General features: G+C 52.4%; 3 protein-coding genes across 10 annotated transcripts; 2 read left to right on the forward strand and 1 right to left on the reverse strand.

The window, feature by feature from the left end:
• Positions 1-2,667: 2,667 nt before the first annotated feature.
• On the forward strand, positions 2,668-6,286 carry SCRN2 (secernin 2). Of its 5 annotated transcripts, none has more exons than XM_004041459.4 (8): positions 2,668-2,769; positions 3,134-3,307; positions 3,605-3,786; positions 4,334-4,533; positions 4,971-5,186; positions 5,281-5,446; positions 5,527-5,707; positions 5,975-6,286. In XM_004041459.4, the coding sequence occupies exons 2-8, from the start codon at positions 3,134-3,136 to the stop codon at positions 6,131-6,133; spliced, it is 1,278 nt and encodes a 425-aa protein (XP_004041507.3). In that variant the 5' UTR covers positions 2,668-2,769; the 3' UTR covers positions 6,134-6,286. The 5 variants fall into 5 exon arrangements, with proteins under 5 accessions (XP_004041507.3, XP_018883289.2, XP_018883287.2 ...); XM_019027744.3 differs by having other exon boundaries at positions 2,680-2,792; XM_063706307.1 differs by having other exon boundaries at positions 2,688-2,769; positions 3,134-3,301; positions 3,599-3,786.
• Positions 6,287-6,657: 371 nt separating this feature from the next.
• Positions 6,658-12,942, reverse strand: LRRC46 (leucine rich repeat containing 46). 2 transcript variants are annotated; one of them, XM_055387749.2, is made up of 8 exons: positions 12,669-12,942; positions 11,783-11,888; positions 9,446-9,554; positions 8,580-8,626; positions 8,204-8,313; positions 7,877-7,946; positions 7,503-7,645; positions 6,658-7,228 (listed from the first exon to the last, which is right to left on the reverse strand). In XM_055387749.2, coding segments are annotated over exons 2-8 (852 nt in total). In that variant the 5' UTR covers positions 11,785-11,888; positions 12,669-12,942; the 3' UTR covers positions 6,658-6,857. The 2 variants fall into 2 exon arrangements, with proteins under 2 accessions (XP_055243724.1, XP_004041508.1); XM_004041460.5 differs by lacking the exon at positions 12,669-12,942 and adding an exon at positions 11,989-12,402.
• Positions 12,397-20,551, forward strand: MRPL10 (mitochondrial ribosomal protein L10). Of its 3 annotated transcripts, none has more exons than XM_004041461.5 (5): positions 12,397-12,546; positions 15,361-15,530; positions 16,821-16,985; positions 17,243-17,387; positions 19,553-20,551. In XM_004041461.5, the coding sequence occupies exons 1-5, from the start codon at positions 12,477-12,479 to the stop codon at positions 19,804-19,806; spliced, it is 804 nt and encodes a 267-aa protein (XP_004041509.2). In that variant the 5' UTR covers positions 12,397-12,476; the 3' UTR covers positions 19,807-20,551. The 3 variants fall into 3 exon arrangements, with proteins under 3 accessions (XP_004041509.2, XP_030866914.1, XP_018883291.2); XM_031011054.3 differs by lacking the exon at positions 12,397-12,546 and adding an exon at positions 12,592-12,695; XM_019027746.4 differs by lacking the exon at positions 12,397-12,546 and adding an exon at positions 14,789-14,887.
• The last annotated feature ends 996 nt before the right edge of the window (positions 20,552-21,547 follow it).

Here is a 21,547-nt window from a genome sequence, read left to right on the forward strand (position 1 = left end):
TGGGATCCTGGGGTCACAACATTTATGGCTACCTTAGGATAGGGGCATCAGAATGAATGATTTAGGGGTTGTAGAGGAAACCAGACTGGTTTGGGGCCAATTGTTTTGTTTCCACCTGCTGCTAGATTTAGAAGGCTGGGAGGAGGAAGGACAGGTGTGTTTTCCCAAGACCTTATGCCAGCCCCACTCCTCCAGGTGCCTCTTTTGTCTTCCTGGTTCTAGGGGAGTTAGACCCCAGGAATTTGGTGAGTCCCCTCCTCCTTTACCCCCATCGCTGCCCCCAGGGACAGGAGGGCAGCTGTGCGGCCGGCTGGGCCTGTCTGGGCAGGGCTGGGGCCACCCCTCCTCCCCATGCAGCTCCTCCCGCTGACCTGCATTCTTAGCAGGGGCCTTTGGTGGGGCTCTGACACTTGCTTCCTTGCTGGAAATGCTGCCTGGCTGGCCTGCCCCCCATCCCCCCCACGACGGAACCCAAAGCCACCTCTGACCCCCCTCAGATGGGGTGCCTGGCAGGAGGATCATGGAGGGCCCAGGAAGGGGTTAGGGAAATCAGAACATCTGGGCTGGCTCTCTGGGTTCCTCTCCTGGGAAGTGGAAGTAGAATCTACTTCTAACCTCTAGGGTGGGTGAATGAAATAAGAAATGAGAAAGTGACAGAGAAGAAGACAGCCTGGGAACTGCAACCTGGGGGTGCGCTGTGGCCTCTCTCTGCCTCTCCTCCTGCCTGTTTCCGCCCCACAGTGGGAAGCCGGGGAACTGCAGGAGATGAACCCGCCTTCCTGCAAGCTGCTTCAGGTGCCCAGATTTCTCAGCACACAGCTTCGATGTTTGCTTCTGGAATGACATTAATTGGCAACCTCACAACCCCTCCCCGACACTGTATCAGAAACAGCCTTCACCTTCCCATTAATCCTAGTGTGACTGACCGCCAGCACCCTAGCAGAGTAGGCTTGAAAGAAGGCCAAACTCCACTAAAACACTGTTAGAATTGTTTTCTTTCTTTCTTTCTTTCTTTTTTTTTTGAGACGGAGTTTTGCTCTTGTTGCCCAGGCTCTTGCTCTTGCTCTTGTTGTGCAATGGCGCGATCTCAGCTCACCGCAACCTCTGCCTCCCAGGTTCAATCGATTCTCCTGCCTCAGTCTTCCCAAGTAGCTGGGATTGCAGGCATGTGCCACCACGCCTGGCTAATTTTGTATTTTTAGTAGAGATGGGGTTTCTCCATGTGAGCCAGGCTGGTCTCGAACTCCCGACCTCAGGGGATCCGCCCATCTCAGCCTCCCAAAGTGCTAGGATTACAGGCATGAGCCACCACACCCAGCCCACTGTTAGAATTGTTAAGCAAATATAGTAAAGTCAGAGGATACAAGGTTAATGTACAAAAGTCAATAGTGTTCCTATACACTAATAACAAACTATACAAAAAAGAAATCAAGAAAATAGTCCCATTTACAATAGCTACCAAAATAATAAAATATTTAGGAATAAATTTAACCAAAGAGGTGAAAGATCTGTACTCTGAAAATAAGATATTGATGAAAGAAACTGAAGAAGACACAAAGACATGGAAAGATATTTCATGCTGACGGATTGGAAGAATTACTATTGCTAAAATGTGCATACTACTCAAAGCCTTCTGTAGATTCAGTGCAACCCCTGGAATCAGATAACCTGCAGCATCTCCCCTCTCTCCATTCTGGACGGCTCCACAGAGCAAAAGGGTGTAAGATGCATTTGTCTTAATGATGGCTATGGAGAGATGGTTTGTAGAGAAAAATGAACTGAAAATCAAAACATTTGGGATCAGAGTGTACCTCCACATGACTGTGTGTCACCTTTGGCCAAGACTTCTTTGTGGTTTCAGTTTCACTACAGGTAAAGGCACCAAATCTTTGAACTAGAAAGTTCTAAATTTCCTTTTAAAGCGATCTTCCTATGGGTTTGAGCACTATCAGACAGATAGGTCCTCTGGGATCAGATGGGTTTTGTGCACACTTTCCCTTATTTATTTATTTTAAGAGACAGGGTCTTGCTCTGTCACCGCGGCTGGAGTACAGCGGTGTGATCTTGGCTCACTGCAGCCTCAATCTCTCTGGCTCAAGAGATCCTCCCACCTCAGCCTTCAGAGCAGCTGGGACTAGAGGCACGCACCACCACGCCCAGCTAATTTTAAAATACTTTCTGTAGAGGCGAGGTCTTGCTGTGTTACCCAGGTTGGTGTCGAACTCCTGGGTTCAAGTGATCCTCCCACCACCGCCTCCCAGAGTGCTGGGATTACAGGTGCGAGCCCCCCGCACCCAGCCTCCACCACTCTCGTATTCTGTATCTTATTCCCCTGGGCGCCTCCAGCCTGGGATTGCGCCTCTGGGATTCAAACCAGGACTCAAGTATCTGAGGTTCTTCCTTAATCTCCAGATGTCCCAGCAGTCCCCTTTCTCTGACAAAGTCTCCCTTTTCACGCGGGATCCTTTCCACCCCCAGCTCCAGCTCCCCGCAGTGACTCCGTGGGGTTAGCAGCCTTTGTCAGGCCTCAAATTGGCGCCTGGGTAGGACAGGGAGCCATGTGGGACTCGCAAGGCCGCTCCGCTCCGGGAAGTGGTGCAGGCGCGCGCCCTGGTGGAAAACGGCGGAGCTGCAGGCTCCGTTCCGGCTCCGACCCCGAGGCCGAAGGCCTTCCAGGTCACCTGAGAGTCTCCGCCCAATGGGGCGGCCCTGGCCAGAAGCGGAGGAGGTGGCACCCGGGACCGAGCTGGGGTCTTGGAAGGAGAGAGAGTGAGGGAAATACAGTATTGGGGGTGAGAGAAGGGTTGGACAGAAGAGGGTCGGGTATCTGGGCATGCGCAGGGCCGCAGGACTCTTGGTGGGGTAGCGAGGGGGACGGTCCCACGACTGCTCCGAAGGGCCGGGACTCCTAGTGGGGGCGGGACCCCCGGAGTGCCCGCCTGCGGACTCCCAAGCCTGGAGCCTGGGGAGAGGGTGGGCACCTCCGTTCCCGCACACCCGTGCATGGTGTGTGCGCCGAGCGTCCAGGAGCCACGGCGGTGTCTTCCCTGCGCGTCTTTTACACGTGTGGGGGTAGGCTGCTCCTCGGGGCTGAGCCGTGGCCAGGGTTATGGAGAGGCCCGCCTCTCCCCAGATGGCATCGTCGAGCCCTGACTCCCCATGTTCCTGCGACTGCTTTGTCTCCGTGCCCCCGGCCTCAGCCATCCCGGCTGTGATCTTTGCCAAGAACTCGGACCGACCCCGGGACGAGGTGCAGGAGGTGGTGTTTGTCCCCGCAGGCACTCACACTCCTGGGAGCCGGCTCCAGGTGGGTTAGACTTTATGGGGTGCTGGGAGGTGTGGCAGATCTCTGCATTCTTTTAAGACCTTCTTCCCTGCTCCCCACACCTGGGAGGCTGCCAGAAGTAGTGGAAGAGCATGAGCTTTAGGTCTACCAACCTGGACCTGAGCCCATTATGTAGCCTCGGTCTACCTCAGTTTCCTCTTCTGTAAAATGGGAATGAGACCTTCCTCAAAGGGATCTATAAGGTAATTGGCAGAGTGCCACACTCGAGGGGCCGCCCCTCTATGAGTGGACGCTTCCTTTCTGCTCCCTCACCTCCAGTGCACCTACATTGAAGTGGAACAGGTGTCGAAGACGCACGCTGTGATTCTGAGCCGTCCTTCTTGGCTATGGGGGGCTGAGATGGGCGCCAACGAGCATGGTGTCTGCATTGGCAACGAGGCTGTGTGGACGAAGGAGCCAGTTGGGGAGGGGGAAGCCCTGCTGGGCATGGACCTACTCAGGTGCAGACCCTGCCCTTCCTCATCTGCCTGACACACCAGAAATCTAGGGGCTGACTTTTGACCTGGGCCCATCCATCCCTCCCCCAGCCTGGTTCACAGGGGCCTCCTCCTCTCTGCAGACTTTGCCCTTGTGCCTTCGTGAAGAAGGCTGCAGCAGCAGCCACCTTTGGGCCTCTCCTGGCCCAGAAATAGAGCAGTGGTTATTTATTTATTTTCAGTTGAAATCTTACATAGAGTCCCAATTTATAAAACCAGTAATAGTGGATGGAGCAGCTCTGGGTGGAGAGAGGTTAGGGGCTCAGGACACTTCTCTCTCTGAAACTGTGTTTCAGGCCTTTTCATGGAACCCTCAAAGCATAGCACATGGAACCAGAGCATTGAAAGCCACTGGCATAATTGCATTTGATACGATCAGTGCCAGCAGATTTGCTGTGTGACTTGGGCCTATCACCAAACCTCTCCGGGCCTCTTCTGTCCCCTGGAGCTTCTGCTACCAGCCATTGATCCCTCTGTCACCCTTCTGTCCCTTGGCCCTCTCTCTTGCCAGGCTGGCTTTGGAACGGAGCAGCTCTGCCCAGGAGGCCTTGCATGTGATCACAGGGTTACTGGAGCGCTATGGGCAGGGGGGCAGCTGCCTGGAGGATGCTGCGCCATTCTCCTACCATAGCACCTTCCTGCTGGCTGACCGCACTGAGGCGTGGGTGCTGGAGACAGCTGGGAGGCTCTGGGCTGCACAGAGGATCCAGGGTGAGGTGTTCCCTTTCTCCCAGCTTTGGGAAGTGGGAGAGATGGTAGGGGCAGGGATGGGCCCCATCCAGGTGCAAGCCTGTCGGGACATCCAGGGAGATGGGAGATGAGCCCACTTGGGAATTCTCCTCCCCTTCACTTGATTAAGTCTTCCATGTGCTACAGCCTGTTGCTTCCTCTGGGAAGCCTTCCTGGACTTCCCTGGGTGGTCAGGTTTCCTGCTTATATGCAAGCAGGTACTTCTTTTTCATCGCGTTCAACACAGTTGCATGCTTACATTTATCTCTGTGATTATTTTGTCTGCCTCCCCCACCACAACGTAGGCTCCATGAGGGTAGGTAGTTCTCTTCTCCACCATGTTCTCAGCACCTCGCCCAGTGCCTGGCATAGAATAGATGCTCAATGGTAAATGAACCACTCCCCCATCTCCTCCACAGAGGGGGCCCGCAACATCTCCAACCAGCTGAGCATTGGCACGGACATCTCGGCCCAACACCCGGAGCTGCGGACTCATGCCCAGGCCAAGGGCTGGTGGGATGGGCAGGGTGCCTTTGACTTTGCTCAGATCTTCTCCCTGACCCAGCAGCCTGTGCGCATGGAGGCTGCCAAGGCCCGCTTCCAGGCAGGGCAGGAGCTGCTGCGGCAACGGCAAGGTTAGTGAACGGTGGAGGGGGCTGGGGGCCAGGAGGGCCACAGCAGTGCCAGCCACTCTCCCCTCCCACAGCTTCCCCCTCTACTCCTTGGCAGGGGGCATCACGGCAGAGGTGATGATGGGCATCCTCAGAGACAAGGAGAGTGGTATCTGTATGGACTCGGGAGGCTTTCGCACCACGGCCAGCATGGTGTCTGTCCTGCCCCAGGATCCCACGCAGCCCTGCGTGCACTTTCTTACCGCCACGCCAGACCCATCCAGGTGGGAAGAATGAGGGTGGGGAAGGCTGGGGAGAAGAGAGGATCTGATATATCTCCGTCCTTCCATCTGTGCCCCTCTAGGTCTGTGTTCAAACCTTTCATCTTCGGGGTGGGGGTGGCCCAGGCCCCCCAGGTGCTGTCCCCCACTTTTGGAGCACAAGACCCTGTTCGGACCCTGCCCCGATTCCAGACTCAGGTAGATCGTCGGCATACCCTCTACCGTGGACACCAGGCAGCCCTGGGGCTGATGGAGAGAGATCAGGTATCCCCCAGGGAGTAGGGGCTACCTTGAGGGGATGATAGACCTCCCCCACTCCCAGTGGGACTCTGGAAATATGAAGGAACTTGGGAGTGGAAGAGATTTCAGAGCTGGGGAGAGGAGTTCCTCCCTTCAAAGCCAGCAACTGCCTTTGGGGAATGTCGGGGGGTCTCTCCTTTCTCCTGCTTGTGTGAGGTGGTACACAGTACCCCCTTCACCTGGCGGGAAGCCTGTCCCAGACAGACTCATCTCAGCTTTCCCTTGGGGCAGGATCGGGGGCAGCAGCTCCAGCAGAAACAGCGGGATCTGGAGCAGGAAGGCCTTGAGGCCACACAGGGGCTGCTGGCCGGCGAGTGGGCCCCACCCCTCTGGGAGCTGGGCAGCCTCTTCCAGGCCTTCGTGAAGAGGGAGAGCCAGGCTTATGCGTAAGCTTCATAGCTTCTGCTGGCCTGGGGTGGACCCAGGACCCCTGGGGCCTGGGTGCCCTGAGTGGTGGTGAAGTTGGAGCAATCCCTTCACGCTCCTTGGCCATGTTCTGAGCGGCCAGCTTGGCCTTTGCCTTAATAAATGTGCTTTATTTTCTCTTCAGTGAACTTTATCCCAGGACCAGTGGGGGTGGGAGAGCCAAGTGAGGCCCAAAGGCAGCTGTGGGCTGGCTGCGGGGCCTGTGGTTGTGTACTCATTCCTATGAGTGGGTGAGTGATGGGGACTGGGCAGGAGGACAGGGAGGGGACAGGAGCTGGCTGCTGTTGGGGATGACTAGGACCACAGCTCCTTGGTCCTTGGCTTGGACCGGGGAAGGGCACTCCCTAGGGGTGGCAGTGAGATGGCATGCATCTTCCATGAGGTGGTGCCCGCTTCCTGCCCAAGTGGGAGCCAGGAAGCCAGCAGGGGCCTGAGGCATGCCTGCCCTGTGGGTAGCTCCCAAAAGATTCCAGACTCGCTCTTTAGAATCAGGTGGCTCACTGAGCTCTGTATTTTGTTTCCTGGAGCTTTCACTGGTTGCTTCCCCTGAGATACCCCAAGTGACATGAAAAGCATACTCAGGGCCTAGAGACACTTTACTGGGGATGGGCTTCTGTCACAGGTCAGAGGTCTGAGAAGGGGGGCAGGCCCCACTCCTCTCCACTAGTAGAGAAAGGTTGACAGAGAATCATTTCTTGCTTCTCTTGGCCGTAGTTTTGGTTGTGCTGGGGGCCTCAGCCACAGAGGCCTTGGGGGCTGTGGCTGCTTGTGCCCCCTTCCTTCCCCAGAGAGAGCTTTGGTGGCCCCTGGGAATCAGACTGCATGGTTTCTTGGTGGGAGAGGAGGCCTGGGGTGAGGAGACGGCCTCAGGGACTGTCTCCTCCCCTTGCGCAGGAGTGGCAGAAGGGCTGCTGTCCCCAGCCATGGGCACCCCAGGTAGCAGGGGCAGGTCAGTGAGGGTGGGCTGCATCTCCATCCTCAGCAGGTGCTCTGTCAGGGCCATCTGTTGCCGGTGCTCCCTGTGCCTGCTCAGCTCCTGCTCCAGCTCCTTGAGGAAGCCTGGGAGGGGCCGGGGGTGGAGGGTACAGGGTGGGTGGAGCCCTGGGCTCAGCAGGAGGGTCCCTGGGCTCAGGGAAGTCTCTGGCTGGCCCCTTGTCCCTTGTGGGAAGGAGCCTGAGGCTGGGGCCCAGGACTGACACCTGGCTCTGGCCCAGATGTTGATCTGAACTTGGGGCTCCCCTGCCCAGACGCCACTGCCACCTTAGCTTCCCTCATGTCCCACAGGGCAGAGGTGGGCTCTGGGGAGGCTGAAAACCTTGGAAAGCAGGGTCACCTCGTTCTGAGCAGAATGGGCCACTCAGCTCTGGGAACTCCTCATCGCTTGAGGCTTCATCCTCCTCATCCGAAATCCAGCGCTCCACCACAGGCTGTCCGTCCAGGTCCAGGAGAAGTGGCAGGGCTTCTGTCACCAGCTCGCTGCAGAGCAGAAGGAGCAGAGGTCACCCAGGAGGGCACCCTGGCGTGGAGGATGCAAAGACACGCACCACAGCACTCACACCCGGAGGGGTGGTGGCTCATGAGCTAGGTAGGAGGTGGGGGAGAAGGTGTCATGGACAGTGACCCCAGGTTTGCAGGCTGAGAGGGGCCTGGGCTGAGTTAGCAGGTGGAGCTCAGCCATGACCTTTCTTCCCACCCTCCACTCCTTACCGGTAGCCATCCTGGTTGGTGCAGCTGTTTCCAGACAGGTTGAGAATGAGAAGGCTCTGGGGGAACTCATCTGCACACAGCAAAGAGAGAGGAAATGGGGTTCTCACTTGATCTTAGCCAAAAGACCATGAAGCGATGGGAATGGGGTTCTCATACCCACTTTCTAGTCCAAAGCCAGTACCTCTAGGCACAACCCCTTGAACTCCCTGAGGATGAAATGTGGACCTGCAGGGGCATGGCTAATAGAAGCACGGGCAGATGGGTGCAGAGGGGAGGGCAGGCCCCACAGGGGATGTGTTTGGTGAGCCAGGGCAAGTGGGTTCCTACCCAGCTTCAACGTTTCTATCAGGTTCTCAGAAAGGTCCAGAAACTGGAGGCATGGGAGGTCGAGGAGGTTTTCCACCTGCCTGATTTGGTTTCCTGCCAGAGACAGGAAGCTGTAGGGGAAGGAAGGGGTACAGAGGCAGAGCTGAATCATGGAACAGCTGGAAGAAAAGAGGAGGGCACCTGACACCGGGGCCCCTGGGCTAGGCAGCTGATGACCAGTGGGGACACATGGCCTTCTGGGGTGAGGGAGTAGATCTAGGCTTGCTGGTCCTTGACTGACAAGGACCCAGGCTTGGAGAAATCTGAACCAGTTCTTTGGGATATGGCTAGGTTCCCCCAACCCCTCTTCCCCTGCTTGAGCCCTGGCACCACATACCGCAAGGAGGGGATGCAAGCCAGGTTCTCAATTTGCTGGATCTTATTCTGCAAGAAGAAACCGAAGTGGGGAAACCAAGCTGAGATCAGATGCGTCGGGGGCCCTTTACGGGGACAAAGCCCCAAGACCATGTCTACTCTGCAGCTGGAGATCTGGCACTTTGGGAATGATCACCCCACTCCTTGAACAGGTTGCCACTACCTTAAGAAAGATGATTTTCTTTCCCCATGTGGATGGTTAAGGGTGTAAACCTGGGGTATCTAAACCTGACTAAGTATACTCTTCTGATTCCACAACCAAAGAGTGACCTGGGAATCAGAAAAGGAAACTAAGAAGCCACCAGGAAAATGGAAAGGGCCTTGGTGGTGGCTTGCATACACAGAGAGAACAATGAGCATACAGGAACCTGATGGTTAAAGTTTCTATGGGGAAAGTTGAAGCGAGCTGGGAATACTCAACCAGGGGAAGGCTGGAGATCAACCAACCACCACCACCACCACCAAACAGCCTTCAAGTAGGATCTGAATGATGTACAGGAATCTTCATAGTTTCCTCTTCTTCAAAACAGGAAATGGGCTGGAGCTATTTAACGTGAAAGATTTAGAGTAGATGCCAAGAAGAACTTCTAGATCAAGAGAAGTGCCTAAAGAACAGTGGAAGGAGCACAGGTCATGTTCAGGATCTATTTTGAGGGAATTAGTTTTTCAATTCAGGACCCTATGTCATTCATCTGGGAATGGTTTAAATGAAGGTCTGCCTGCCTGAACACCAGGGAATGGGCAAGATGACCTGGTTGGCTCCTTTCAGATGAGACAGATTAGGTCCACAGGGGTCAAGGGGAGGGGAAGGGTAGAGAAAGAAGTTACCCCTTGCAGATAGAGACTGTGAAGATTCTGGAGGCCTTCTAAGTTCCTGATAGTAGTAATCCCCTCCCGGTCCAGGCGGACAGTCTGCAGTTCATCAAGAGTGTGAAACCTGGGAAAAGAGTCAGTAAGGGTGGTGTTAGAGCACCACTCATGTGGTCTCTTAGCAGGGAGGATGGGAGACAGAGGAGGGAAGGGCTTTCAAGGAGGGGTAGTTGGCTGAGTGATTTTAATCAGATGTGAGAAACATCTTGACATCTTGAGGTGGTGTCTAGATCATGAAACTGGCTTGACTTGCAGACTTGTATCTCTGTTGTTAGCACGGGGAAGGGTGAGAGAGAGGAGTAAGGGACCTCTGGGAAATTGGGGGATGGCAGCTTATGGTTCCTGGGGAGATTCAGAGGCAAGAGAAACCTTCCTCTGGCCAGCTTGGATGGTGGAGGCAGGGGTGGGACAGAGGTGAGACACTGCAGAAAGATCCTTCCTCACCTTCCTTTTGAGTGGTTCATGGAGAAAAAAGCACTTGTTCCATCCACCCATTCATTCATTCCACAACATTGCTGAGTGCCTACTAGAGACAAATGACAGAGTCTATGCCCACCACTAATAAAGAAGCAGGGCAGGCTGGCCATGGTGGCTTACCCTGTACTCCCAGCACTTTGGGAGGCCGAGGCAGGAGGATCGCTCGAGCCCAGGAGGTCAAGGCTGCATTGTGCCATGATTATGCCACTGCACTTCAGCCTGGGTGACAGAGCAAGACCCTATGTCATAAAAAAAAAAAAAAAAGAGGCTGGGCGAGGTGGCTCACTGTAATCCCAGCACTTTGGGAGGTTGAGGCGGGTGGATTGCCTGAGGTCAGGAGTTCAAGACCAGCCTGGCTAACATGGTGAAAACCCATCTCTACTAAAAATACAAAAAAAATTAGCCAGGTGTGGTGGCGCACACCTGTAGTCCCAGCTACTCGGGAGGCTGAGGCTGGAGAATCGCTTCAACTCGGGAGGCGGACGTTGCAGTGAGCCGAGATCACACCATTGCACTCCAGCCTGCGCAACAGAGTGAGACTCCGTCTCAAAAAAAAAAAAAAAATAGGAAGAAGGCCAAACATCTATGACAAGTGGATAACAGAGGCAAGTACAGGGGAAAGGAAGAAGGAGGAGGAAGAAGGGAAAGAAGGAGAAAGAATAAAGAAGAGGAAGAAGAAAGAAAGAGGAAGAATAAGGCCAAACATCTCTGACAAGTGGATAACAGAAGCAAGTACAGGGTACAAAGGGAGTACATAGGCTGTGCACTAAGTTCACAGTAGGAGGAATCAGGGAATGCTTCCTAGAGGAGGTGACAGATGAGTAGGCATTAGCCATGAAGGTACGGGGATATGGGCAGAAGGCATTTCAAGCAGAAGGAATAGTATATGCTAATACAGCCCTTCCGAAACTCCAATATGCCCATGCAGATTCTAATTCAGTAGATCGGGTGGAGGGGCTGAGATGCTCCACTTCTAACAAGCCCCCTGTGATGCCAATGCTGCTGCCCTACCCCTGCGCCCCCTCCCGTCCACACATACTCTGAGTAGTAAGGTACTAAGGTGTGAGTACACAGTGTGGGAAATTGTTCACTTGTGGAGAGTGGCCAGAAATAAGGCTGAAAAGCAGAAGTCAACTCATGCTTAGGCATTGGGATTTATTTGGGAGGAAGTTTCTATCAGTGAATGCCTGATTAGATTTGTTATTTAAAAGGATCACTTTGGCTACTCAGGAGGCTGAAGTGGGAGGATTGTTTGAGGAGTTCAAGACCAGTCTGGCCAACAGAGCAAGACCCCGTCTCTAAAAAAGTAATTAAAAATACTTTACTTTTTGTTTGTTTTAGAAATAGGGTCTCACCCGGTTGCCCAGGCTGGCATGCAATGGCATGATCATAGCTTACTGCAGCCACAGGTACCTGGGTTCAAGTGATCCTCCTGTCTCAGCCACCTAGGACTACAGGTGTGCACCACCATGCTCAGCTAGTTTATTTTTATTTTTAGAGATAGGATTCTGTCTCTATTGCCCAGGCTGGTCTCAAACTCCTGGGCTCAAGTGATCCTCCTGCCTCAGCCTCCCAAAGTGGTGGGTGTGTAGAAGAGAGGTGAACACGGCCTTATCTAAGACAGTTGAGTGAGGATGGTGAAAAAGAAATGGAATTATTTTGAAGAAGGGAAAATCAACTGGGCATTACCACTGATTGGATGTGTGGAGTAAGTAAGGAGAGAGACAAAGTTCAGTTGACAAATCAGTACACGTCAGGGACCTGGTCATCCTGAGTGTTTCAGCCTTCTAGCACCCCTTTTCTCCCCCATGCACTCACATCTTCTCTGACAGTTCCCCATCTTCAGGGAAAGTCAAGTTCCGCTTAGTGATAAGGGCTTCAGTGATGCAGACGCCCCCTTCCTCTGGACCCTGGGCTGACTTCCCTGTGAAAAGATGAGTCCAACTGTGACACTTCCTCACTCTTGGAGGCCTTACCCCGCTGTTTTCCAACTGCTCTACCCACCGTCCCACCTCCCTACTCACCTCCAGACATGATCTAAAATAAAAGGCTGCTGGTCTGAGGCGGGAGAGGAACGAAAAGAGAGGTCTGGGCGGCCCCTAAGGATGGCAGAACTCAGGATGGAAGGAGGAGAGAGAAACTCAGAGACTTAGGAGAGGAGGAAAGGGGGTTGATTCAGAGAAAATTGCTGGGGTGAGGTCGAAGACAACAGTAAATTGATGTGAAGGGTCTGGAGTTTGAGGGGTGTGGAGGGGCTTTGCTGGCAGCAAGCTGGGGTGTTGTGGGCAGGAATGGTTGAGAAAGGAGCAGTTCCTAGGAAGCCGGAGTCGTTGCTAAGAGACTGGACGCCGAGTGGGGAGGTAAAGGCGGGCTCCGTTGGCCAGGCCTAGCGCATGCGTGTTACAGCTACAGCCGGCGGGTACGCCCACTGCTTCCGGCCCCCGGGTTCGCTACCCCACAATCCTTAGCTCTTTCCGTCTCCACTCGGCTTCCGTCCATTCTTCCGGTGGAGATGGCTGCGGCCGTGGAGATGGCTGCGGCTGTGGCGGGGATGCTGCGAGGGGGTCTCCTGCCCCAGGCGGGTAAGGAGTGGCCCAGGTCCTCACGGCGTGTCTTGCGGCCGCTCTCTAGTCCTCATCTGCCCTTCTCTACTACTGATTCTTCCCATAATCTCTGACCCCAGCTAGATCGCTGGCCTCCTTACCCCGTCCAGTTCCTTGTGACTCGACTGGTAATCACAGCAACAACGTCCAGATGTTGTCTGTCTCCAGCGTTTCTTTTGCCTGGACCACTCCTCGCCCAGACCTTTGCATTATGTCTCCATCTTAATGTGTCAGTCTAAATGTCACCTCAGGTCTTCCCTTGACTCCTTAGCCCCGTCGCAATCTGTAATTTTGCGTTTGTTTAGTTGCTTGTTTCCTCTATTAAACTCCGCAAGGGCAGAACCATGTTCATTCAGCATAGCCAGCAGGTGGCATGGTGCTGGATGTTAGTAAGCGTGCAGTAGATATTTGTTTAGTGAATGGATTTGAGCACTTAATATAGGCCAGGCACTGTGATAACTATTTTTATATGTGTTAGCTCATTTAAATCTTTTAAATCATTTAAATCTAAAGCACCCTGTGAGAAAGACACTCGCATCTCCTCTTTACAGACGCAGCAACTGAAGTTCAGACCAGTTGGGTGGCCAAGGTCACAGCTAGTAATTGGCGGAAGAGAGATTAAAATCCAGTTTCGGCTGGGCGCGGTGGCTCACGCTTGTAATCCCAGCACTTTGGGAGGCTGAGGCGGAGGGAACACCTGAGGTCAGGAATTTGAGACCAGCCTGGCCAACATGGCGAAACCCCAACTCTACTAAAAATACAAAAATGAGCCGGGTGTGGTGGCGCGTGCCTGTAGTCCCCGCTACTCAGGAGGCTGAGGCGTGAGAATCGCTTACACCCAGGAGGCAGAGGTTGCAGTGGGCCGAGATCGCGTTGCTGCACTCCAGCCTGGGCAACAGAGCGAGACTCCATCTCAAAAAAAAAAAAAAATCCAGTTTAATTTGATTCCAAAGCCTGCCTGCAGTCTTAACAGTTAGGTTTTGTGGCTGCTGGCAATAAGACCTCTTACCCCAGCAAATATCCATACTCTCTGACTGTTAGAGCCGCCTTCTATCTGGACCTTTTTCTGAGGTCACATCCCAGTCTTGGAAATGACTGAAAGTGGGAAGTTCTAGTCTTGGCCCTTGTGTTGAGGATTAAGTGGTCACTTTGTCTCAGGGCATTTGAGTGCCTCCCTTGTTTTCTGTGGGGTGCTCTTCTGTAGCATTACCTGTAAACAGGAAGAGAGGAGGAAAGAGAAACTTGTCTGAGAGCTGTGAGAAGGGTGTAACATTTTTTTCTCCTCTTCAAATCATAGGACAGGGTGTCAGAGCAGTGGTTAGAGCGGTGGTTTTCAAACTTTAGCATGCGTCAGCATCACCAGGAGGGCTTGTTAGAACACTATTTGTGACCCGTCTTGGTAACATAGTGAAACCTGGTCTCTACAAAACAAAACAAACAAAAAACACTATTTGCTAGGCTCCACCCCAGAGTTGCTGATTCAGTAGGTCTAGGCAGGGCCTGAGAATTTATGTTTATTTTTCTTTCTTTCTTTCTTTTTTTTTTTTTTTTTTTTGAGACAGTCTTGCTCTGTCACCCAGGCCGGAGTGCCGGAGTGCAATGGCACAATCTCGGCTCACTGCAACCTCTGCCTCTTGGGTTCAAGCAATTCTCATGGCTCAGCCACCCGAGTAGCTGGGACTACAGGTGTGTGCCACCACACCTGGCTAATTTTTGTAGTTTAGTTAGAGACGGGGTTTCACCATGTTGGCCAGGTTGGTCTTGAATTCCTGACCTCAAGTGAGCTGCCCACCTTGGCCTCCCAAAGTGTTGGGATTACAGGCGTGAGCCACCACACCCAGCAGAATTTCTAACAAGCTCTCAAATGATGCTGATGTTGCTGGTTGGGGTGGAGGTGGGGCATACCTTGAGAGCCACTAGATTAGACCAGGGGTTGGCGTATTATGGCAGGGCCAGTCACTGTGTTTTATAAAATTCTATTGCTACTAGCTTCTGCTGTCTCTTTACATATTGTCTGTGGCTGCTTTTGGCAGAGTTGAGCGTTAGAGACAGATTACATGGGCCCCAAACTTAAAATATTTACTGTTTGACCATTTTAAGAAAAAGTTTATTTAACCTTATCCCCTTTTTCTTTTTCTTTCTTTCTTTCTTTCTCTCTCTCTCTCTTTCCTTCCTTCCTTCCTTCTTTTTTTTTCTGAGACGGAGTCTTACTCTGTGCCCAGGCTGGAGTGCAGTGGCATGATCTCGGCTCACTGCAACCTCCACCTCCCGGGTTCAAGCGATTCTCCTGCCTCAGCCTCTCAAGTAGCTGGGATTACAGGTATACACCACCACACCTGGCTAATTTTTGTATTTTTAGTAGAGATGGGGTTTCACTGTGTTGGCCAGGCTGGTCTCAAACTCCTGACCTCAAGTGATCTCGCCTGCTTCGGCCTACCAAAGTGCTGGGATTACAGGTGTCAGCCACCACACCCAGCCCCCCCTTTTCTTAATGTGTTCAAAATATTTTCTCCATTGTTCTCATTTTTTTCTCACATTTCTGCACATTGAGAAGAGCTGGAGAAATGGGAGCCTCAAGAGATTAAGTAATTGACCGTGGGTCACTTACTGAAAGAGAAGAGAAGCTTTGGAAATTCAGGACTTTTGTCAGACAATTCCTTGTCCCACTCTTGTGCTGAGTCTAGCTCTGTGAGCTGTACTTTTCTCTGCTAGAGGGTGTGTTTTTTCTCCATTTGGGATAAACTAGGGCCTCCAAGAGGTTGCCTCTAACCATGTTGCTATATCCCCTCCCAGGCCGGCTGCCTACCCTCCAGACTGTCCGCTATGGCTCCAAGGCTGTTACCCGCCACCGTCGTGTGATGCACTTTCAGCGACAGAAGCTGATGGCTGTGACTGAATATATCCCCCCAAAACCAGCCATCCACCCATCATGCCTGCCATCTCCTCCCAGCCCCCCACAGGAGGTAAGGAGGAATTTGGATACATGTCACTTGGTGGTGGGATGGTGGATTAAAGTAATCTTGTCTCTGGCCATAGTGAAGTAGGACACTCAGCCATTGTCATGCACGTCATTATTTCAGTTTGACTGCCTGATCCAGATATTTTAAGATGAAATCCGCACTTGATTCTATATTGGCTTTTGGGCTCTGGATTGGGTGGGCCTCCTGAATTTCCTTCTTGTCTCCAAAAATGTGTGTGTGAGAGCTACCCTAGCAGGTGGGGCTGGGGAGAGTATCTCTCCAATCTTTTTTTTTTTTTTGAGATGGAGTATCGCTCTTGTTGCCCAAGCTGGAGTACAATGGCGCGATCTTGGCTCACTGCAGCCTCTGCCTCCCGGGTTCAAGTGATTCTCCTGCCTCAGCCTCCTGAGTAGCTGGGATTACAGGCATGCGCCACCATGCCTGACTAATTTTTGCATCTTTAGTAGAGACAGGGTGTCACCATGTTAGCCAGGATGGTCTTGATCTCCTGACCTCGTGATCTGCCTGCCTCGGCCTCCCAAAGTGCTGGGATTACAGGCATGAGCCACCCTGCCTGGCCTTTTTTTTTTTTTTTTTTTTTTTGTGAGACAGAGTCTCTGTCACCCAGGTTGGAGTGCAGTGGGACACTCTTGGCTCATCGCAACCTCTGCCTCCTGGGTTCAAGCGATTCTCTGCCTCAGCCTCCTGAGTAACTGGGATTATAGGCACATGCCACCATGCTCAGCTAATTTTTTGTATTTTTAGTAGAGATGGGGTTTCGCTGTGTTGGTCAGGCTGGTCTCAAACTCCTGACCTCAAGCAATCCGCCTGCCTTGGCCTCCCGAAGTGCTGGGATTATAGGCATGAGCCACCGCGCCCAGCCAAATTTCTCAATTTTAAACTAACACTGCAAAAGAGTTATATTTATGATTGGCAAAATAATTCAACATGAGTACAGTGTCAGATTGATAATTGAAGTAATTTTAGCAATATTATTGTCAAGCACTGTTGACTAGGGCAGACTGCAGGCCTGTTTTCGGGGGAGTGGAACTGAGCATCCTCAGGTTTGAAAAACACTGCTAAAGACTGCAATTATCTAATCAAAGTGAAAAGGTTAGAGTAGTGGGAGATGTTACATGTGTCTGAGAGTCAGAGGCCCAGTTATCCTACTTGTTCCCCGATCTTTTGCACATCTGGACATCACTGGAAGCCCTAGAACCTACCACAGAGGGAGCAAGGTTGCCAGGAGAAGTGGCAGCTGATGTACCCTTGGTCATTGCTTTCCAACTTCAGGAGATAGGCCTCATCAGGCTTCTCCGCCGGGAGATAGCAGCAGTTTTCCAGGACAACCGAATGATAGCCGTCTGCCAGAATGTGGCTCTGAGTGCAGAGGACAAGCTTCTTATGCGACACCAGCTGCGGAAACACAAGATCCTGATGAAGGTCTTCCCCAACCAGGTAGGGAGCAGGTCCCTTGGCATGGGTTGCCCATCTTCCCCCCACCCCCACCAGACTCAGACCTCGCCATCTGCTCCCCAGTGATGATACTTCTTACTCCTCCTCTCCATGAGTCACCCTCTAATCTGGTGTCTAACCTGTGATTAGGGGCTGAGAAGACCCTTGGGTTGCACCCTCAGCCTAATGTGGCCCATGACCCACGAGGTAGCTCTTCCTCCCACTTGTCCCTGATAAGCCATTTTTTCCTGCTGTCCCAGGTCCTGAAGCCCTTCCTGGAGGATTCCAAGTACCAAAATCTGCTGCCCCTTTTTGTGGGGCACAACATGCTGCTGGTTAGTGAAGAGCCCAAGGTCAAGGAGATGGTACGGATCTTAAGGACTGTTCCATTCCTGCCGCTGCTAGGTGAGCAAGCACCCCTGCCAGTTAGGGGTGGGGTGAAGAGGGGCCTGCTGCCATCTGCTAGGCTTGTCTTGGTAAAACCGTGAACGTTCTTGGAGAGAGCATCCTTTCACGGATGGAGCCTGAGTAAACAGCACATTTATTGAGGGCCGACTGTCACTCCCACACCTGTGTTGTCTCACTACCCCGGGTCACTTCTGCACTGGAGGGAAGACTAGGAAAGGCAGACATGGAGCAGGGAGAGAAAATTTAGATACCTTGAGTCTAACAGTGGGGTAGTAGGTGCTGAAACCCTCACAGATGAAGATATTTAAAACAAGTAGCCCAAGTAAAGGGTGCCGAGGGCCAGTGACCAGTGTTTCCCAGACTCCCCTGATGCTGACTCACTTAAGGGGCAGAGAATACTGCACATGTCCTTGGAAATCCAGATTTCACAGGTCTCTGTAGGGAGGGGGCGGGACAGGAATCTGATTTTTTTTTTTTTTTTTTGAGATGGAGTCTCACTGTATCACCTAGGCTGGAGTGCAGTGGCACAGTCTCACCTCACCGCAACCTCTGTCTCCTGGGTTCAAGCAATTCTCCTGCCTCAGCCTCCCGAGTAGCTGGGATTACAGGCACCTGCCACCACACCCAGCTAATTTTTTTTTTTTTCGTATTTTTAGTAGAGATGGGGTTTCACCGTGTTGGCCAGGCTGGTCTTGAACTCCTGACTTCAGGTGATCCGCCACCTCAGCCTCCCAAAGTGCTGGGGTTACAGGCATGAGCCACCGCTCCCGGCGAATCTGTGATTTTAATACCCCCTCAACACTCCACGATATTTATTCAATTTTTTAATTGTAAAATACACACAAAATTTACCATCTTCACCATTTTAAATGTACAGTTCAGTGTTAAGTACATTCATAATGCTCTGCAACATTACCACCACCCGTCTCCAGAACGTTTTGTCTTCTAACAATGAAACTCTACACCCATTAAACAATAGTTCCCCGTTACTTCCCTCCATTCCATGATTCAGGGTCTCACTCCCATTGCCCAGGCTGGAGTGCAGTGGTCCGGTCATGGCTCACAGCAGCCTGGACCTCCTTGGCTTAATCCATCCTCCCACCTTAACTTCCTAAGTAGCTGGGACTATAGGCGCATGCCACCATGTCCAGCTAATTTTTGTATTTTTTGTATTTGTATTCGCCATGTTGCCCAGGCTGGTCTTGAACTGCTAGGCTCAAGCAATTATGCCACCTTGGCCTCCTGAAGTGTTGGGATTACAGGCGTTAGCCACTGCACCCAGCCTGATTCTTTGTTTTTTTGAGACGGAGTTTCGCTGTTGTTGCCCAGGCTGGAGTGCAATGGCGCGATCTCAGCTCACTGCAACCTCCGCCTCCTGGGTTTAAGTGATTCTCTTGCCTCAGCCTCCCAAGTAGCTGGGATTACAGGTGCTTGCCACCATGCCTGGCTAATTTTTGTATTTTTAGTAGAAACGGGGTTTCACCATGTTGGCCAGGTTGATCTCAAACTCCTGACCTCAGGTGATCCACCGACCTTGGTCTCCCAAAGTGCTGGGATTACAGGCTTGAGCCACCGTACCTGACCTCATCCTGATTCTTTTTTTTTTTGAGACGAAGTTTCGCTCTTGTCACCCAGGCTGGAGTGCAATGGCACGATCTCAGCTTACTGTAACCTCTGCCTCCCAGGTTCAAACGATTCTCCTGCCTCAGCCTCCCGAGTGGCTTGGATTACAGGCGCTCGCCACCACGCCTGGCTAATTTTTGTATTTTTAGTAGAGACGGGGTTTCTCCATGTTGGCCAGGCTGGTCTTGAACTCCTGACCTCAGGTGATCTGCCTGCCTCAGCCTCCCAAAGTGCTGGGATTACAGGCATGAGCCACCACATCTGGCCACCTGATTCTTATTTACAAGGAAGTTTAGGAAACACTGACTTAATAGGGGTCAGGGCCAGGTGGATATATTAAGAGTTTTCTGAGGGAAGAGTGAAGAAGTAGGGATCCATCCCAAGCAGAGTGGGTGTGGTGTGGGGCACAGTGGAACCCAGGTCCTGGGGAAGGCAGGATTTTGAGAAGGGCAATGGAGAGCAAGTTCCTAGGGTCAGAATATTGTTTTCAGAGAATAAAGGCATCTGCAAGGAGCCTAACTGACCCTGTGTTCTTCCAGGTGGCTGCATTGATGACACCATCCTCAGCAGGCAGGGCTTTATCAACTACTCCAAGCTCCCCAGCCTGCCCCTGGTGCAGGGGGAGCTTGTAGGAGGCCTCACCTGCCTCACAGCCCAGACCCACTCCCTGCTCCAGCACCAGCCCCTCCAGCTGACCACCCTGTTGGACCAGTACATCAGAGAGCAACGCGAGAAGGATTCTGTCATGTCGGCCAATGGGAAGCCAGATCCTGACCCTGTTCCGGACTCGTAGCCAGCCTGTTTAGCCAGCCCTGCGCATAAATACACTCTGCGCTATTGGCTGTGCTCTCCTCCATGGGAGATGTGGAAGAACTTGGGGTCGGGGAGTGCGTTTGTCACTTGGTTTTCACTAGTAATGATATTGTCAGGTATAGGGCCACTTGGAGATGCAGAGGATTCCATTTCAGATGTCAGTCACCGGCTTCGTCCTTAGTTTTCCCAACTTGGGACCTGATAGGAGCAAAGTCTCTCCATTCTCCAGGTCCAAGGCAGAGATCCTGAAAAGATAGGGCTATTGTCCCCTGCCTCCTTGGTCACTGCCTCTTGCTGCATGGGCTCCTGAGCCCACCCCCTTGGGGCACAACCTGCCACTGCCACAGTAGCTCAACCAAGCAGTTGTGCTGAGAATGGCACCTGGTGAGAGCCTGCTGTGTGCCAGGCTTTGTGCTGAGTGCTGTACATGTATTAGTTCCTTTACTCATTACCACATTGTACCCATTTCACAGAGAAGGAGCAGAGAAATTAAGTGGCTTGCTCAAGGTCATGCAGTTAGTAAGTGGCAGAACAGGGACTTGAACCAAGCCCTCTGCTCTGAAGACCGCGTCCTGAATTTCTACACTAGAGCTTCCTCATCAGGTTACCCAGAAGTGGGTCCCATCCACCATCCAGGTGTGCTTGGGTGTTAGTTCTCCACCCTCGAGGTGTACGCTGTGAAAAGTTTGGGAGCACTGCTTTATAATAAAATGAAATATATTCTACTTCCTTTATTTTGTGGTTTACACGGTTGTCCTCCCTATAAACTTACTCTCAGGGGCTTCTCTGTCATCTGACTTTCCTCACTCTCGCTTCCCTTCCTAGGAAAATCCTCTTCCCCTATACCTGTTCCCACAAATGGCATCCCACGCATGCTTGCCCTATTAAAGGCAGCTGACAGCTGTACCCACTAGCTAACGTGCCTCTGGTGGTTCTGGACAAAAGGCCTGTGGGAAAACTAGGATTCTCTATTAATGGGGAATTCTGAGAGCTCTAGGGTAGGAGGCCTCATGCAAGTCTTCATGAACCAGAAATTCCTAATAAAGGAGACGGGATGCTTAACTCGGAGTCCACCATCATCCTTGATTGGAGCACATTCTGGGTGGATGCAGGGGTGACCCGGGGAAGGTGGCTGTTCAACATTCCTTCTCGGACTTGAAGCAATGCCACCGCTTCCTTAGTCTTGGACAGGCGCTGTCTGGCAGGGATGACCTGCAGCAGCTCTTTTGTGGCCTGGGCCAGGACCAGCTTCCCCCAGTGCCTCGCCCTGTGCTGTATGCCCAGGGATGTTCAATCACTGGGAAGTGGCTTAAAAGGCCCTTGAGGGTCCTGGATGCCAGAGCTTGTCTGGTCAGTGCCGCCCAGTGCTCCTGTCCCTCCCAGAACCCTGCCAGGTGCTAACAACACCCTCCTCCTGGGGTAGCTGGAGCAGCGCTGAGGCTCTGAATAAAGGCAAGACAGTGGGTGTTCCCGAGAGATATGTGAGACCCTGAAACGTAAACCAAGCTCGGTGAGGATGAAGTGGAAGGGATAAGTGGCCTATGTCACTTTTGGGGTCAGAGAAGAAACTTGAATCACATCCTTCACCTGAGGCCCCACCTACTTCTTTCCAGAAAACTTAGCTGTGCTTGAAACTGTAGGTCTATGCCACATTCATTTGAATGAATTTTAGATCTTTGTTAAGAGCCGATTTTTCATTAGAATTGAGCAGCTGGGCACAG

This window comes from Gorilla gorilla, chromosome 4 (assembly GCF_029281585.2).
Source record: "Gorilla gorilla gorilla isolate KB3781 chromosome 4, NHGRI_mGorGor1-v2.1_pri, whole genome shotgun sequence".
Classification (NCBI taxonomy): domain Eukaryota; kingdom Metazoa; phylum Chordata; class Mammalia; order Primates; family Hominidae; genus Gorilla; species Gorilla gorilla.

Bases quoted from the DNA above. Each gene is read 5' to 3' on its own strand.
- SCRN2 (XM_019027742.3), top strand. From the start codon at position 3,110: ATGGAGAGGCCCGCCTCTCCCCAGATGGCATCGTCGAGCCCTGACTCC. The intron at 3,308-3,604 runs GTGGGTTAGACT...CCTCACCTCCAG, and splicing joins CTCCTGGGAGCCGGCTCCAG to TGCACCTACATTGAAGTGGA. The intron at 5,187-5,280 runs GTTAGTGAACGG...ACTCCTTGGCAG, and splicing joins GCTGCTGCGGCAACGGCAAG to GGGGCATCACGGCAGAGGTG.
- LRRC46 (XM_004041460.5), bottom strand. The intron at 8,627-9,445 runs GTAACTTCTTTC...TTCTTCTTGCAG, and splicing joins ACAGTCTCTATCTGCAAGGG to AATAAGATCCAGCAAATTGA. The intron at 7,947-8,203 runs GTAGGAACCCAC...TGCTGTGTGCAG, and splicing joins GATAGAAACGTTGAAGCTGG to ATGAGTTCCCCCAGAGCCTT.
- MRPL10 (XM_019027746.4), top strand. From the start codon at position 14,806: ATGATCTCGGCTCACTGCAACCTCCACCTCCCGGGTTCAAGCGATTCT. The intron at 15,531-16,820 runs GTAAGGAGGAAT...TTCCAACTTCAG, and splicing joins CTCCCAGCCCCCCACAGGAG to GAGATAGGCCTCATCAGGCT. The intron at 16,986-17,242 runs GTAGGGAGCAGG...CTGCTGTCCCAG, and splicing joins TGAAGGTCTTCCCCAACCAG to GTCCTGAAGCCCTTCCTGGA.